The 13,596-nt window shown below is 36.5% G+C and overlaps 1 protein-coding gene across 9 annotated transcripts in view; it reads right to left on the bottom strand.

Annotated features, from left to right (window-relative positions):
* The window catches only part of invs (inversin), a 356,685-nt gene that overhangs the window by 256,420 nt on the left and 86,669 nt on the right, over window positions 1-13,596 (bottom strand). For all 9 annotated transcript variants that reach the window (XR_007956423.1, XM_052016840.1, XM_052016843.1 and 6 more), the window contains 3 exons: window positions 5,119-5,286; window positions 3,892-4,072; window positions 259-368 (listed from right to left, as the gene is read on the bottom strand). Coding sequence is in view for 8 of the 9 variants with exons in the window: in XM_052016840.1 (XP_051872800.1) it covers window positions 259-368; window positions 3,892-4,072; window positions 5,119-5,286 (459 nt within the window). In the remaining variant the exon portion in view is untranslated. The remainder of the gene's footprint in view (window positions 1-258; window positions 369-3,891; window positions 4,073-5,118; window positions 5,287-13,596) is intronic.

The following is a 13,596-nucleotide window of genomic DNA, read 5'->3' as shown; positions in this document are numbered from 1 at the left end:
ACTGTAGTCGCAATGGGGCTTATGCACAAACATCCTACATCATTTTAATGTCGGGGAACAGCTGTGGAGATGTTGGCAATAGATGGGTGGCATGGTGGTGTAGCAGTTAGTGTTGCTGCCACCACACAGATCCAGACCTCCTTCTGCTTTAAAATCACTTCATACCCATCAGCTTTCTTAAAACACACAATCACATAGTGTATAAATTTCTAGATTGGCATCAAATTGCTAGTTTATTGATTTGGAGCCATGACTTACCCCAAAATTGCTCTGAGCAGCATAATGTAATGGTGTGGCTCCTTGGCTATCTGATGGAATGGTACCTGACTTATTTCTTTCCAGTAGAAGATATCCTATTTGAGCATGACCTAAATACAAGTATAAAATCTATGATTAAATCAGAGAAACACAAGGATGGCATCAGCAAATAATACTGTCAGCCAGCAATGTGAATTACTGGTGTTGCATACCATTAAAGTCTTCTGGCTAGGCTGCAATTCATAGATTTCGAATATAAAGTAATTATGAACAAAGAGCAGGAGTCATGTACCTCAAATGATTAAGATGCATGGTACGTAATGGAACATTGCGAGATCATTAGCCATCATTTATATTTTTTAGCTAATGTCTCATCCTAGTAGTACATCTAGGATAGCAGGCTAATATGAAATGCTTTCATTGATCCACTTGTAAAGGTTTTAGATGCAAAATCAGTTCTTATACACGAGTTGCCTGATGTTTCCTATGGTAGTGTGCACTGACCAAATTAGAAGTAATGGGCCTCGACATTTGCACATCAACCAAAAGACAAGTTAATGCCTGTTGTTGATGGACATTTTGGCATCGCTGAAACCATAAGTTAGCTGGAAATATCATTGCCTGGAAGGGAGTATAGAAAATTGTTGGGTGGCAGATTATGTGCAGAGAACTAAAGACCAAAAACATGTGATCCAAAAGTAATTTGATTTATCCATGTTAATAACTTAGTTGGTAGCAATCCAGTCTTCATGTCCACAGATAGCAAGTTGAACTCCAATTCCAGGGATTTTCAGTCAGACATCTAGGCAAACACTGCAGAAGAATTCTGAGGGACTGCAACACTGATGTTAGTGCTGACTTTCAGATGATGCAGGAAATCGGCATGCCTCATCCGAAAAGCTAGAATATTTTTAAGTCCACTATCCCAGGGAATGTAAAAAATCTCAATGTACTATTTAGAAGAGGATCAGGGCATTATACCCTAGCTCTTAACCAACATTAACCCTTCTATATAAAATCAAACTATCTGGTTATTATCATTTTGCTGTTTGTAGGAGCTCACTGTGCACAAATTTGTGAGTTTTTTGCCCCCACAGTGGTGAGCAACAAAATTGTTAAGTACTTTTGGATATTCTGAGGTCATGAAAGGTGCTATATAACTGCAGGTCCTTCAGTGAAAAACACATTGGGCATTTTATGGCTGCAAAATCCACTGTATAACTGCAGGGTAAAGTTTGCAGCAACTTGTGAAAACAGAGTAAGTATAATGATGCATAAAAAAATGAACGTTAAAGGTTGATTGTACAACAGCCCACTGTTTGCTTGCCTGCTAATCAAGTGTTGACAATGGACTCAGCGGGAGGTGCATTTTATGCATTATTTTACTATTTTGAACAACGAGTTAAACCAGATTGTCTTCTAGTATGCTTTTATATGTGGATTTACATATGTCAAAAGAGGATCTTAGAGAAACAGATAGGAAGATAAAGGTCAAGAAATTCTTTCAAACAGTGCCACATGTTTGCACACCACATAAGGAAATTTAATCAAAAAACTAATTGTGTTTTGACTAGGATGCAGGTTCCTCTATGCATTTACACATTTGGGCATTAAATCATCCAGAATGTGCAGTGACAAATGGTGAAAGCCCACGATGTAGAAGCTCGCCTTCACAACATACAAATTCTGTAGCAGAGCAACTAGAAAGGAACATGTTTTACCGGGTCCATAACCATGAGTCAACCTACAGCTAGATCCTCTTTTAGCTTTCTACTTGCCCTTCATCCTGGATCCCAACTCTATTAGCTGCTGAATGGCAACATATTACTGAATATTGGAATAAGGGTCAAGCTGAGAGTAAGCTCAAAATTAAAGCTTAGTGTGTGTTGTGTCACATACCAGCAACAAAAGAAACACACTGAGTCATGTATAAGTGTTAAAAACTATTTTATTAATAACTACTTTTCCAGTCCTTGTGTGAGGTTTGGAAAAGAGGCTTGTGAGCATTGAGGTGGTCTCCCTCTCCAGAATGCTTACTTACAGCTGGTGTGGGCCTTTATGCAACCAGTTGGCTTTTATTTGCCACAAATCCTCCTCATAGCTGAAATATGGACCTTAAACACGGGTCAGAGGTCTGAACCATTGATAACATTTGAACAGTTTGTCTTGCACAACTGTTACAGATTAGGTTACTATTAGTGAATGTCCCTTTAAGACATTGCACAGTAGTGTGTGTGTGTGTGTGTGTGTGTGTGTGTGTCTGTGTGTGTGTGTGTGTGTGTGGCGTGATGACAACAACAGGAGATAAGGACATGATGACGTTTTAGGAGCGGTCAGTCAGAGAGAGGGCGAGAGAGAGAGAGAGAGTGATAGCAGCCTGCTGGTCTCTGTATCGATGGATGAAGAACAGTAACTGTGCCTGTCACTACAATCCACGTATGGATTTTTAGAATAATCCAGTGGAGTCAACTTTGTCGTTAACCTGTAGAAGGAAAAAGGTATTTGTGTGGACGGCCATGTCTCGAATGCCTTTCGGGGTGGCAGACACTTCGGAACATAGGAATGGAGATCATCAGTGATTGAGGTGTCGTATGGGTTCCATCGTGGAACATTTAGATTTCATAATTACTCTCTATTTTCTCTCCAGTCAACGGTGGTTTTGCAGAAGCCTTTGCTCATGTTTCACCTTACGGCTTGCTGAACTGAACTTTGAGAACTATTCCTGGACTTGGAGTTTGGGAATTTGCCACACACACACTTCGAGTTTAGTTTTGAGGTTAATGTTTAAGGTCTAACATTTTTACTTCTAACATTCTAACATTTTTACTTTTATTTTTCTAATTATCATAAGTAGCTATTAATAAAATAGTTTTTAAACACATACATGATTCGGTGTGTTTCTTTTGTTGCTGGTTTGTAACACATCATTTTCAGAAAGGGAGGTAATAGAGAAAAGTTTATACGATTTCTTTTGCACAATTTCTCAATTCCCTCCTTCAAAATTCGCTTTTTACAAATAGTCAAATGGCCTTTCTAGGTTTCACTTTCTCAGATATTTCAAAAATGATCTGGCTTCCACTTCGCCTGTGCACTTGATTTTTCTGCCTAAATTATCCCAAGAAATTAATAGTTAGAAAATGACTAAAGATTACTTCAAGTATTTTATTCAAATCTAAAATCGGTTACAAAATACATAATGATTAAAAACATGAAAACATAAAGCACAACAAACTATGGCTCCATGGTCAAATTTAAAACAACAGGTCATCCTTGGGTTACAAACAATCCAATTTATGGACACCTTAACTCCCATAATAATTACTAAATTCAAAAATTCAATGTACATACATACATTTATTCTTACAAATGGCAGGACTACTTTTTTCTCTCTCCCCACTTTCAGTAATTGTTCTTTTTTTTAAATCAGACTTATGTACTTTTGATGCCATTCATTACAATACTGAGGAGATATGGTTACCATAACAAGTGATTTTTATGTATCTTCCTACTTATGGACAAAATCAACTTAGGAAGTCTGTAAAAACTGAACCCATTCTGTATGTGTGTATTATACATATATACACACACACAATTTGCTGAACATGTCATAAGCTTTCTTTTAGTATTACTTACCTAATAAAGCTGCCCAGTGTAGAGGAGTTCGAAATAAATTATCGTAGGATGTTATATTGCATCCCTCATACAAGGTTAATACATCAACCACAGCTTCATTTCCATCAGCAACAGCAAAGTGCAGTGGTGTTCGCCCTTCATAATCTTGCCAGTTTAGTAGTGATTCGGTAGGAGCAGCCTCCTATCAGGTGGGTAGAAAAATCAGTACATTGCAATATGCTCTGTCAAAAAGTTTTAAAATTAGAAAATTACTCAATAAAAAATTTAAATTAAAAAAAAAGAATCTGTTGCTTCAAAAGATTAAGTCAGTTCACTGTCCTCAGTTCAAATTACAAGCAGAGTTTCACACTGTGATTTTATAAAACAGATTATCCCATCATATAGACATGACAGAGGATTTAAACAGACTAGTCAGATAAGTGTACTGGTGGAAATAATAAAGTTTAGGAGATGAAGAGATTATTACGATTCCTCAGCTCAGTCTAAAGACTATTAAAGCTATTAAACTTTCATCTTGTGAGTAAAATTGACCAGAAAAGATAAATGTTACCTGAATATTTTCAATCATGAAGTACTTTATATGTTCAAATATCATTACATTGCATACAAAAGGGAAGTTGATTTTATTTTATAAACCCAAGAGGAGTCAATCCATTCCACTCTCACCACTGTCCCCACAATCACTTTCTTGCCCAAAAACAATTTGAGCAAGGCAGGAAGTCCAAAATTGATTTTTCATGAGCTCTCTGCTTGTCCCAAGTATGTAGGCCAGGCTCCAAGACCAATTCTTGGCATTGTTCAGGCCTAATGAGATGAGCCACATTTTGGCTCAAAAGTAGACTCAGAAGCAAATCTACCCCAGTAGGTGTTAAGTGGTGGGCTGTGTCTGCAAAAAACACATATTAATAGCATTCAGAATGTTAAAAGAATACACGTAAACACAACTGGAGCTAATCCTCCTGTGCTAAATATCCAGATGTTCTCATCTCCAGAAAATGAAAAGCTCTTTAATGCACATTATGGGATTCACTGAATTGGAACTGAACTAAAAATAAATCCAGTGTCGTTTGGTTCCACTGGTTTATTTCTATAAAAGCATCTAATCACTTTAATGATTAATAGACTCAAGTTATACTACAGCAGCATAATCCCCTATTACTTTCAACCTCACAAACTATAGCTTGTAATATCTTCAGTCACTAGAGTTGTTTAAACTAACATGCTTACCAGAATGCATTTCACTGTGTGAATGGCTGTGGCATCTTTGTTACTGGCAGCCCAATGGAGTGGAATTTTGCCTTCAATGTCAGGAATGCCTATATTGGAATCGTGTTTTATCAGCAGCTTCACATGCTCCGGATGATTGTAGTAGGCACTCCAGTGCAATGCTGTTTGCTGCAAAAATTAACAAAACTCATCAAAAACAAGCCACTTGAGATTACTGCAGGTACTAAGTGATTACATGTTCTCTAGTTAATGAAAACACATTATTCTAATGTTTTGCCATAGTAATAATAGTTACTTCCAAACAGAAAACTGTTGATGTTAGTTGTCCTGTCATATGAAACTGCTAAAGATTCAGTACTCCTTCACAGTAAGAGAGAGTTAAAATTCAGGAAATCACCTCATCTCAGGCAAATAATTATGCATTTTCCAGTAACTATGGCAAAAATGGCCTGGATATAAATTAATTATCCAGGAAATATGTACTCTGTGGATAGAGATAAGACAAGAATGAGAACAGAAAAATATTAATAAGTTATTCAGAATGAGAAAGATTTTCAGATCCAATAGTGTTCATTTGCAGAAAATTAACAGATGAGGAAAAATGTCCTGACCAACACAATGCCTGTGATTTTCTTTGACTCCACATTGAACATTCTGTGTTGATAACTGATAGTAGATACAGATGTTTTAATGTGAAATTAATTGTTTTGATTGTACTTTCCTTAAAGATTTTGCACTTAAAAGTATCTAAATTAAATCTGACAATTGACGACATTTATCTCAGCATCTTCGCACTTTAGCTTTAGTTTGGAATACAAATCTCTGTAGTGAATACAAATAACATTGGACAACATTTATTTCACATTATCTATAACATAGCAGGCAGTATCAAGAAAAAATATTACTATATCAAAATATAATGTAACAGATCATTTGTTTTAAATATACTTTTGAGAATATTCTTATTATGCTAATTCAGATTTACTAACAAGAAATTGCATGTTTGGTAGTCCCTGTGTACCATTCATTCATGTGCTTTACATTTAGCTGCATTGGTTCCATCTGTTTATAAATTCACACATTCATAGGTTCAGTATGGAGAACAAAACAATCACATCAGACAGCAATAGGTTTGAAGCAGAAACCAAGTTTTGTAATCTATTAGATATTGAACCTCAGAGCACGATTTCAAATTCAATTCATACTGATGGAATGAAAGTCCCCTCTATTTGCTGATGACAAGGACTCTTGGTGAAAAGAAATATGATTGCATTCCTAGTAAGCAAAAGTCTACAATTCAAAACTGTCCTTAATTCAGTGCTAACCAGTAAAGTTAGTCAGATTGTCTGAGAATGGCTAATCAGCAAACTGTGACAAAATGATACACTGGTACCATAAGGATTTCTGTTCTGAGATTGCAGTCCAGGCATATTGTGCAAGTGTGATTGGGATTCCTTTGTCAACAACACATTGTGCTACAGTAATCGAATGTTTGATATTATTGGTGGATGCTGGAATTTGGAAGTAATTTCTTACTTAGCATTACAGTAACAATTTGAATTTATATAGCACCTTTTAATGCCTATGAACAGGCAAGGCACTTTACAAAGTAAATAATAAAAAGAATGTATCATCGAACTGTGATGAGAGAGTTAATGAAATTTCCAACAGAAAATATGAGAAAGGAGGATTTTGTAGGAGGAAAAAGAAAATACCAAGGCAGAGGGTTTTGGAAAAGAGTTTCAGAAAATAGGAGGTACAGTAGCCAAATAACCTTCTCTCACTGATGTAGCAAAAGACAGGTACACACTCTGAAGGCTAAAATCAGATGATATAAAGCTGTAGCATTTTTATCATGGTTAGGGTAGGGTGAAGACATGAAGGGATTAGAAGACAAGTATTTTGAATTCCACCCACTTTAGTCAAACAGCTGGCACCCAATACAGATTAATGGAGACACCAAATGATGAGAAGACTTAATGGGGCACAGAAGATAGCTGTTTTACATAACTTGTAACTTATGAAGCAAATGTGAAAAAGAGTGACAAAGAGGCAATTTGAGAAATAAAGTCCCAGATGACAAATGTAAGAATAAGACTTATGATTGTGGAGATGCTGTTATTAGAATTGGTGTATTATTGTCACTTGTACCTAGGTACAATGAAAAACGAGTCTTGCATACCGTTCATACAGATCAATTCATTGCACAATGCATTGAGGTAGTACACAGTAAAACAATAACAGAATGCAGAATCAAGTGTAACAGCTACAGAGAAAGTACAGTGCAGGTAGACAATAAGGTGCAAGGTCATAACAAGGTAGATTGCGAGGTCAAGAGTCCATCTTATCGTACCAGGGAACCATTCAATAGCCTTATAATAGCAGGATGAAAGCTGTCCTTGAGCCTGATGGTACGTGCTTTCAGGCTTTTGTATCTTCTGCCTGATGGGAGGGGGGAGAAGAGAGAATGTCCGGGGTGGGTGGGGTCTTTGATTATGCTGGCTGCTTTACCGAGGCAGCGAGAAATATAGACAGAGGGAAAATATCTTTTCATGTTCTTGGTGATGGATGGAATTAAAGGATCGATATTCATTTTTGGATTGAAAAGGATGTTAGGATTTTATACTGCTGGCTGTGGGGTAGGGGTTGGTGTGAAATAATGTTAACAGTGCCAATGATGAAAGATGCAAAAAATGCATTTGGTATTTCTACTGCTCAGCTGGAGGAAATTCGAAATCTATAATTTAAATGCAGCCTGAACGTAACTAAAATAATGTTGAAGGAAGAGTATTGGAGTTAAGCTGTTGAAAGCAAAGACAAACAAGCTGTTTTCTTACTTGATGAGATTCCCAAAGAGCATTGTATAGATTATATTTACAAATGGTAAACATAAAAAATATTCAGATTCCCCCAATCTACTATAACAGAAGCAAAATGTTCAGCAAATATTTAAAGTCTATTGATCTAAAATAGTGTTAAGAAAAGCTTTTTTTAAATTAAGTCAAATAATTGCAACTTCCTGTACATTAAGGATAAGCATGTCTGTCAGCCTTTTATAATTCCAAATATTAATCAGGGAAATAACATAAATTACAAATATTATGAAACCATATACTAATGTGATGTTAGGATATGGAAGCAAATCTCCGTTACTGACAGAGGTGTTGTCCTTCAGTTAACAGTTAAAACTAAGGACGTTTCTGTCTTCTCAGCTGGATGAAAAAAAGTTTCCATGGAGTCGGTCAGAGGTGAACAAAGAGCACTTCCCAGTAACCTTCCAACATTAATCCCTCAAATAAAACCACTAATTACCTGACCATCTACCTCATGTCTATTGCATAACCTAATAAATTGGCTAATATGATTCTGCTTATTGCAAATTTGCTTAGGTTTCAAAACTATCTGATTCACTATGATGTGCTTTGGGATGTTCCACTGGAATGAGGGAGACAACTGCAAATGTTCTCTGTTATTTAAAATTATTAAAACTATAAGAAATGTTTCCTGAAAAGCCAAATGAAACAGGTTATGCACATATGGGGTACTAGAATGCCATCCAGGATAGATATCAAGCAGCAATGGGAGGTTGCTATGGAGGAGAACAGAAAAAGCTGCTTAACTATGTGCCACTGGTTATTTACTGATCTGATCTTTTGTTTATTTTCCCAGTCCATTCTAGATAACTCTTCCTTCATATCTTTTGTAATTGCCCCTACTTTAGTTGAGGACACTGGTCTTTAGACTCAAGGTATGTACCTGGAATTCTAACATACTACGATCACCCCTCCATCAAGAGTTCTTAAGTACAAGGTCTAAGAATCTTGTCTCTATCATACACCTATGGCTTCAATACTTACTAATAATCAGAGATCCCCTCGGTTCAGGCTTTTTCAAGGTACTAGACAGGGTTGCCCTCTAAGTCCTTTATTATTTTATATTGCTGTGGAACCCTTGGCAATTGCCCTTCGGGATTCTTTTAACATATTTGGTATCACTCGTGAACAGGGGCTTCATAAGGTATCTCTATATGCAGATGACTTGTTACTTTATATTTCTAACCCGGAGGAATCCATCCCTGCAGTAGTATCACTGCTTGCTCAACTTAGTGTTTTTTCTGGTTATGGATTAAATCTCAATAAGGGTGACCTCTTTCCATTAAATATGCAAACCCCAATTTATAGGCAATTACCATTTAGATTAGTAACAGACCAATTTATGTATTTGGATGTTAAAAATACCAAGAAGCATAAGGACCTGTTAAAGTTAACTTGTACCTTTAATTGATCATGTTAAACAATTATTTACAAAATCGTCCCCATTATCTCTATCATTGATAGGCGAATTAATGCGGTTAAGATGAATATTTTACCAAAATTTCTATATCTATTTCAGGCGATCCCACTTTCATCCCAAATCTTTTTTTGACACTATTGATTCTAAAATTCTTTCATATATGACAGAATAAAAACCCAAGGTTAAGTAAGAAATATTTACAAAAATTAAAAAAGGATGGTGGTCCTCATTATAGGAAGGATGTGGAGGCGTTGGAGAGGGTGCAGAGGAGATTTACCACGATGCTGCCTGGATTAGAGAGTATTGAATATGAGGAGAGGCTTAAGGTGCTAGGGCTTTATTCACTGGAAAGGAGGAGGATGAGAGGAAACATGATAGAGGTATATAAAATACTGAGAGGAATAGATAGAGTAGACAGTCAGCGCCTCCTTCCCAGGGCACCAATGCTCAAGACGAGAGGGCATGGCTTTAAGGTTATGGGTGGGAGGTTCAAGGGAGATGTCAGGGGGAGGTTTTTCCACCCAGAGAGTGGTTGGTGCATGGAATGCACTGCCTGGGGTGGCGGTGGAGGAGGCAGATACATTGAACAGGTTCAAGAGCTTGTTGGATAGGCATATGGAGGAGTGTGGGATGGGGGGATATGCGGGAGGAAGAGGTTAGGTAGTGTGAGGGTGGTTTGATGGACGGCACAACATGGTGGGCCGAAGGGCCTGTTTTGTGCTGTATGGTTCTATGGCTTTGCCTAACCTTAGATTATATTACTGGGCAATTAATATCAGATATTTAATTTTTTGGGCACAAGATGTAGGTGTAATCAATGTCCCAAATGGGTATACCTTGAGTATGAATCAGTGCAAGGATTTTCATTAGTTTCTATTTTAGGAGCCTCACTCCCTTTTGCACTCACTAAATTGAGTAAACATATGGCTAACCCAATAGTTAAACATATAATATGAATGCGGTTTCAATTCTGTAAATTCTTTGGATTGAATAAATTTAACTTATCAAGCCCCATTCAATCTAATTTTTTCTTTCAACCATCCAGAATCGACTGAGCTTTTTCTTTATGGAAAATGAAGGGAATGACATGTTTCCGTGATTTATTCATTGATAACTGTTTTTTATCTTTGGAGCAGTTGTCTAATAAATACAATTTGCCTAGATCACACTTTCTTCGATACTTACAGATTAGAAATTTTTTAAAAGTTACTATGCCTTCTTTTCTGACTCCATATAAAATTGAAATTAAGGAAAAATTTTAGGCTTTAATCCCTATCAGAAGGGCTTGATAGCAATAATTTATGATCTAATTATGAAAATACATCCAGAGACACTTGATAAAATTAAGAATGAATGGGAAAGAGAACTCCAGATACTTTTACCCATAGAGACATGGAAAAAAAATTCTTCAATTAGTTAATACATCTTCAATGTGTGCCAGACACTCTTTGATACAATTTAAGGTGGTTCACAGGACCCATATGTCGAAGGACAAGTTAGCCCGTTTTTAATCACCATATAAATCCTATATGTTATAGATGTAATTCGGAGGTGGCTTCCCTGACACACGTTTTGGTCCTGTCTTCTTTTGGAAAAATATTGGAAAGACATTTTTAACAATATTTCAACTTTATTGAATATTGATTTACAACCTCACCCAATCACTGCAATTTTTGGGCTACCAATGATGAAATCTGGCCACTTACCTGCTGCTACTTGTCGTATGATTGCCTTTGTTACATTAATGGCCAAGCAAGCGATCCATTTTGTTTAAATGGAAGGATCCAATACCTCCCACTACTTTTCAATGGTTTTCTCAAACTATATCATGTTTAAACTTAGAAAAAATTAGGAGTGGTACTGTTGATCCTTTGCTTAAATTTGAGGAAGTTTGGAGTCCATTCATTCAATACTTTCATATGATATAAATCCCTTTTCAATAGTCTTTGAACTTAGAGGAGCGAAGTTGACAACATAATAATGCTCTTTGTTCATCGAGAAATATCAGTCCAGTTTTTTTTTTTAGTTTGTTTCGTTTATTACTTATTTTTTTTTCGATTTGGGTTTTTTTATATAATAAACCTTTTCTCTTTTTGATTTTTTTTTGTAATATATTCATTTACCAAGAAACCATGGGGCCTAGAATATATATTTTTTTATTCTTTATGACTATATATGTCACGATTGTCCTCTGATCTCTTTGTATTACGTGTATAATTACCGACGTTATGTGGGAAGGAGGGAAGGAAGGGAGGGAGGGACTTGTCTCACTGCACATAAAACCTCACCAGGTAGATCCTGAAACATATATTCAGAGAAACAATCCCTGATGGATTCCACAAATTCCTATCCCACGGTACCCTTGTCAGTTTGATTAATTCAAACAGCAGATTAACTCAATTAAACAGCAGATTAATATCATCCATGGTAATTGTAGTCCCCTTCTTACATGCCTTTGATGTTTCCCCATTTATACCTTTTCCTATCAAGATGCAACACTTCAGGGGCCCACAGACCACTCATGCCTTCTTTACCTAGCTATTCCTTAAGTCTAGTAAATATCTTGAACAAATTAAATATCAGATATAGTATATGAGACTTCATTTCTATTTTTATTTATCCAGATTCATCATAACTTCATTTTCCTTTCAACTGTATTGTGTTAGTTGAAATAGACACTACTAATTATTCCAAATTATGTTTTTCATTCAGCACTATATCAGCATTTGCAGATACTTGAGTATCTTGTAGCCTCATTCTAATCCCTCAACAATGATTTGGAGATTCATGATTGGTATTACTTCTTAAATTCTATCACTTTGAGCATGCTTTGATCATTTGTCCTAATTTTTCCTTTCCTGGCTTGTCAATTTTTTTTGATAATACTTCTGTGATGACTATGAGAGTATTTTACCACATTAAAAGTTCTGCCCATATACAAGCAGCTGTTGTTGAACTTAACTTGTAAGCTCTCACAGTTCAGCCCAAGTTTCATGATAGCAGTTATTTCAACATCAGTGGCTTAACTCCAGTTTTGGAGGAGGAAAGTGACCAAATTATAAAATAAACCCTTTAGACCCTCGAACCTGCTCTACCATTTAACAAGATTTTGGCTATTCTTCCACCTGAAACCCCTTGTATTTTTTATGCAACACTTATGTGGCCCCTGGTGCTTGAACTCCATGTAAATAGGAATATCTTTTTTATTTACCTTACCTAAATCATCCATATCACATATTCTGTATTAAATCTACTCTCAACCTTCATAGGTCCAAGGAGATCAAACACAGTTTCTCCAGTGTAACCTTTTTCCATCTGTGGTGTTATTGACCCTTTAATCCCATGGTCCTTTGCTTTAGTCTTGTGCTTGGAACTTTATGAAAAGCTTTCTGAAAATCCAGGATGGGTTTATCCATTACATTCCCTTTATCAACGTTCTCTGTTTTCTCTTCAAAAAATTCAATCAGGTTAGTTAAAGACATTGTGCCTTGATAAGTATGTGCTGCCTCTCCTTTGTTACTCAATCATTCTGAAGTGCTTATTATTTTTCCCCCATGATTACCTCTTCCAAAAGCTTCCCTACAGCTGATCCTAAACTGAATGGCCTGCATTTGCCAGCTTATCCTTCTTTAAATAATGGTGTTACATTTGCCATTTCCTAGTGCCCGGTACCTTCTCTGTATTTAGCCAAGATTGGAAGATTATGGCAACTCTTTCAACAATAATATTCCCATCACCCTCAGTAAACTGGGATACAGCAAATTACAGACAAGACGATTTGTTTAAGCATCACTGGCTATTCCAGCATCTTCTCCTCATTAATTTTACCCCAGTGTACAGGAAACATTCTTTTGTCTAGAATTGGAGTCCACCTTTTTTTTGGTGCGCTGAATAGGCGAGGTGTGTCCTTCTTGCACCCAGTTGGGTGATCTACAAATAAAAAGTTCAGAGAATGCTGAAAAGCCTGGTTAACAAATCACAAAGGTGGACTACTCCCCTGAATCATGTTCAATTTTTTTTTTACTCTGCTCTACCAGTCATTCAGAAATGAGTCAGAACTTAAAGAAGACGCAAGAGACTGCAGATGCAGGAATATGGAGCAACAAACAATGTACTGGAGAACTCAGCAGGTCATGCAGATCTGTGGAGGAAAGAAATTGTTGACGTTTCGAGTCAAAACCCTGC

This window comes from Pristis pectinata, chromosome 5 (assembly GCF_009764475.1).
Source record: "Pristis pectinata isolate sPriPec2 chromosome 5, sPriPec2.1.pri, whole genome shotgun sequence".
NCBI classification, from domain to species: Eukaryota; Metazoa; Chordata; class Chondrichthyes; order Rhinopristiformes; family Pristidae; genus Pristis; species Pristis pectinata.
This window is presented reverse-complemented; position numbering and strand designations above follow the sequence as displayed.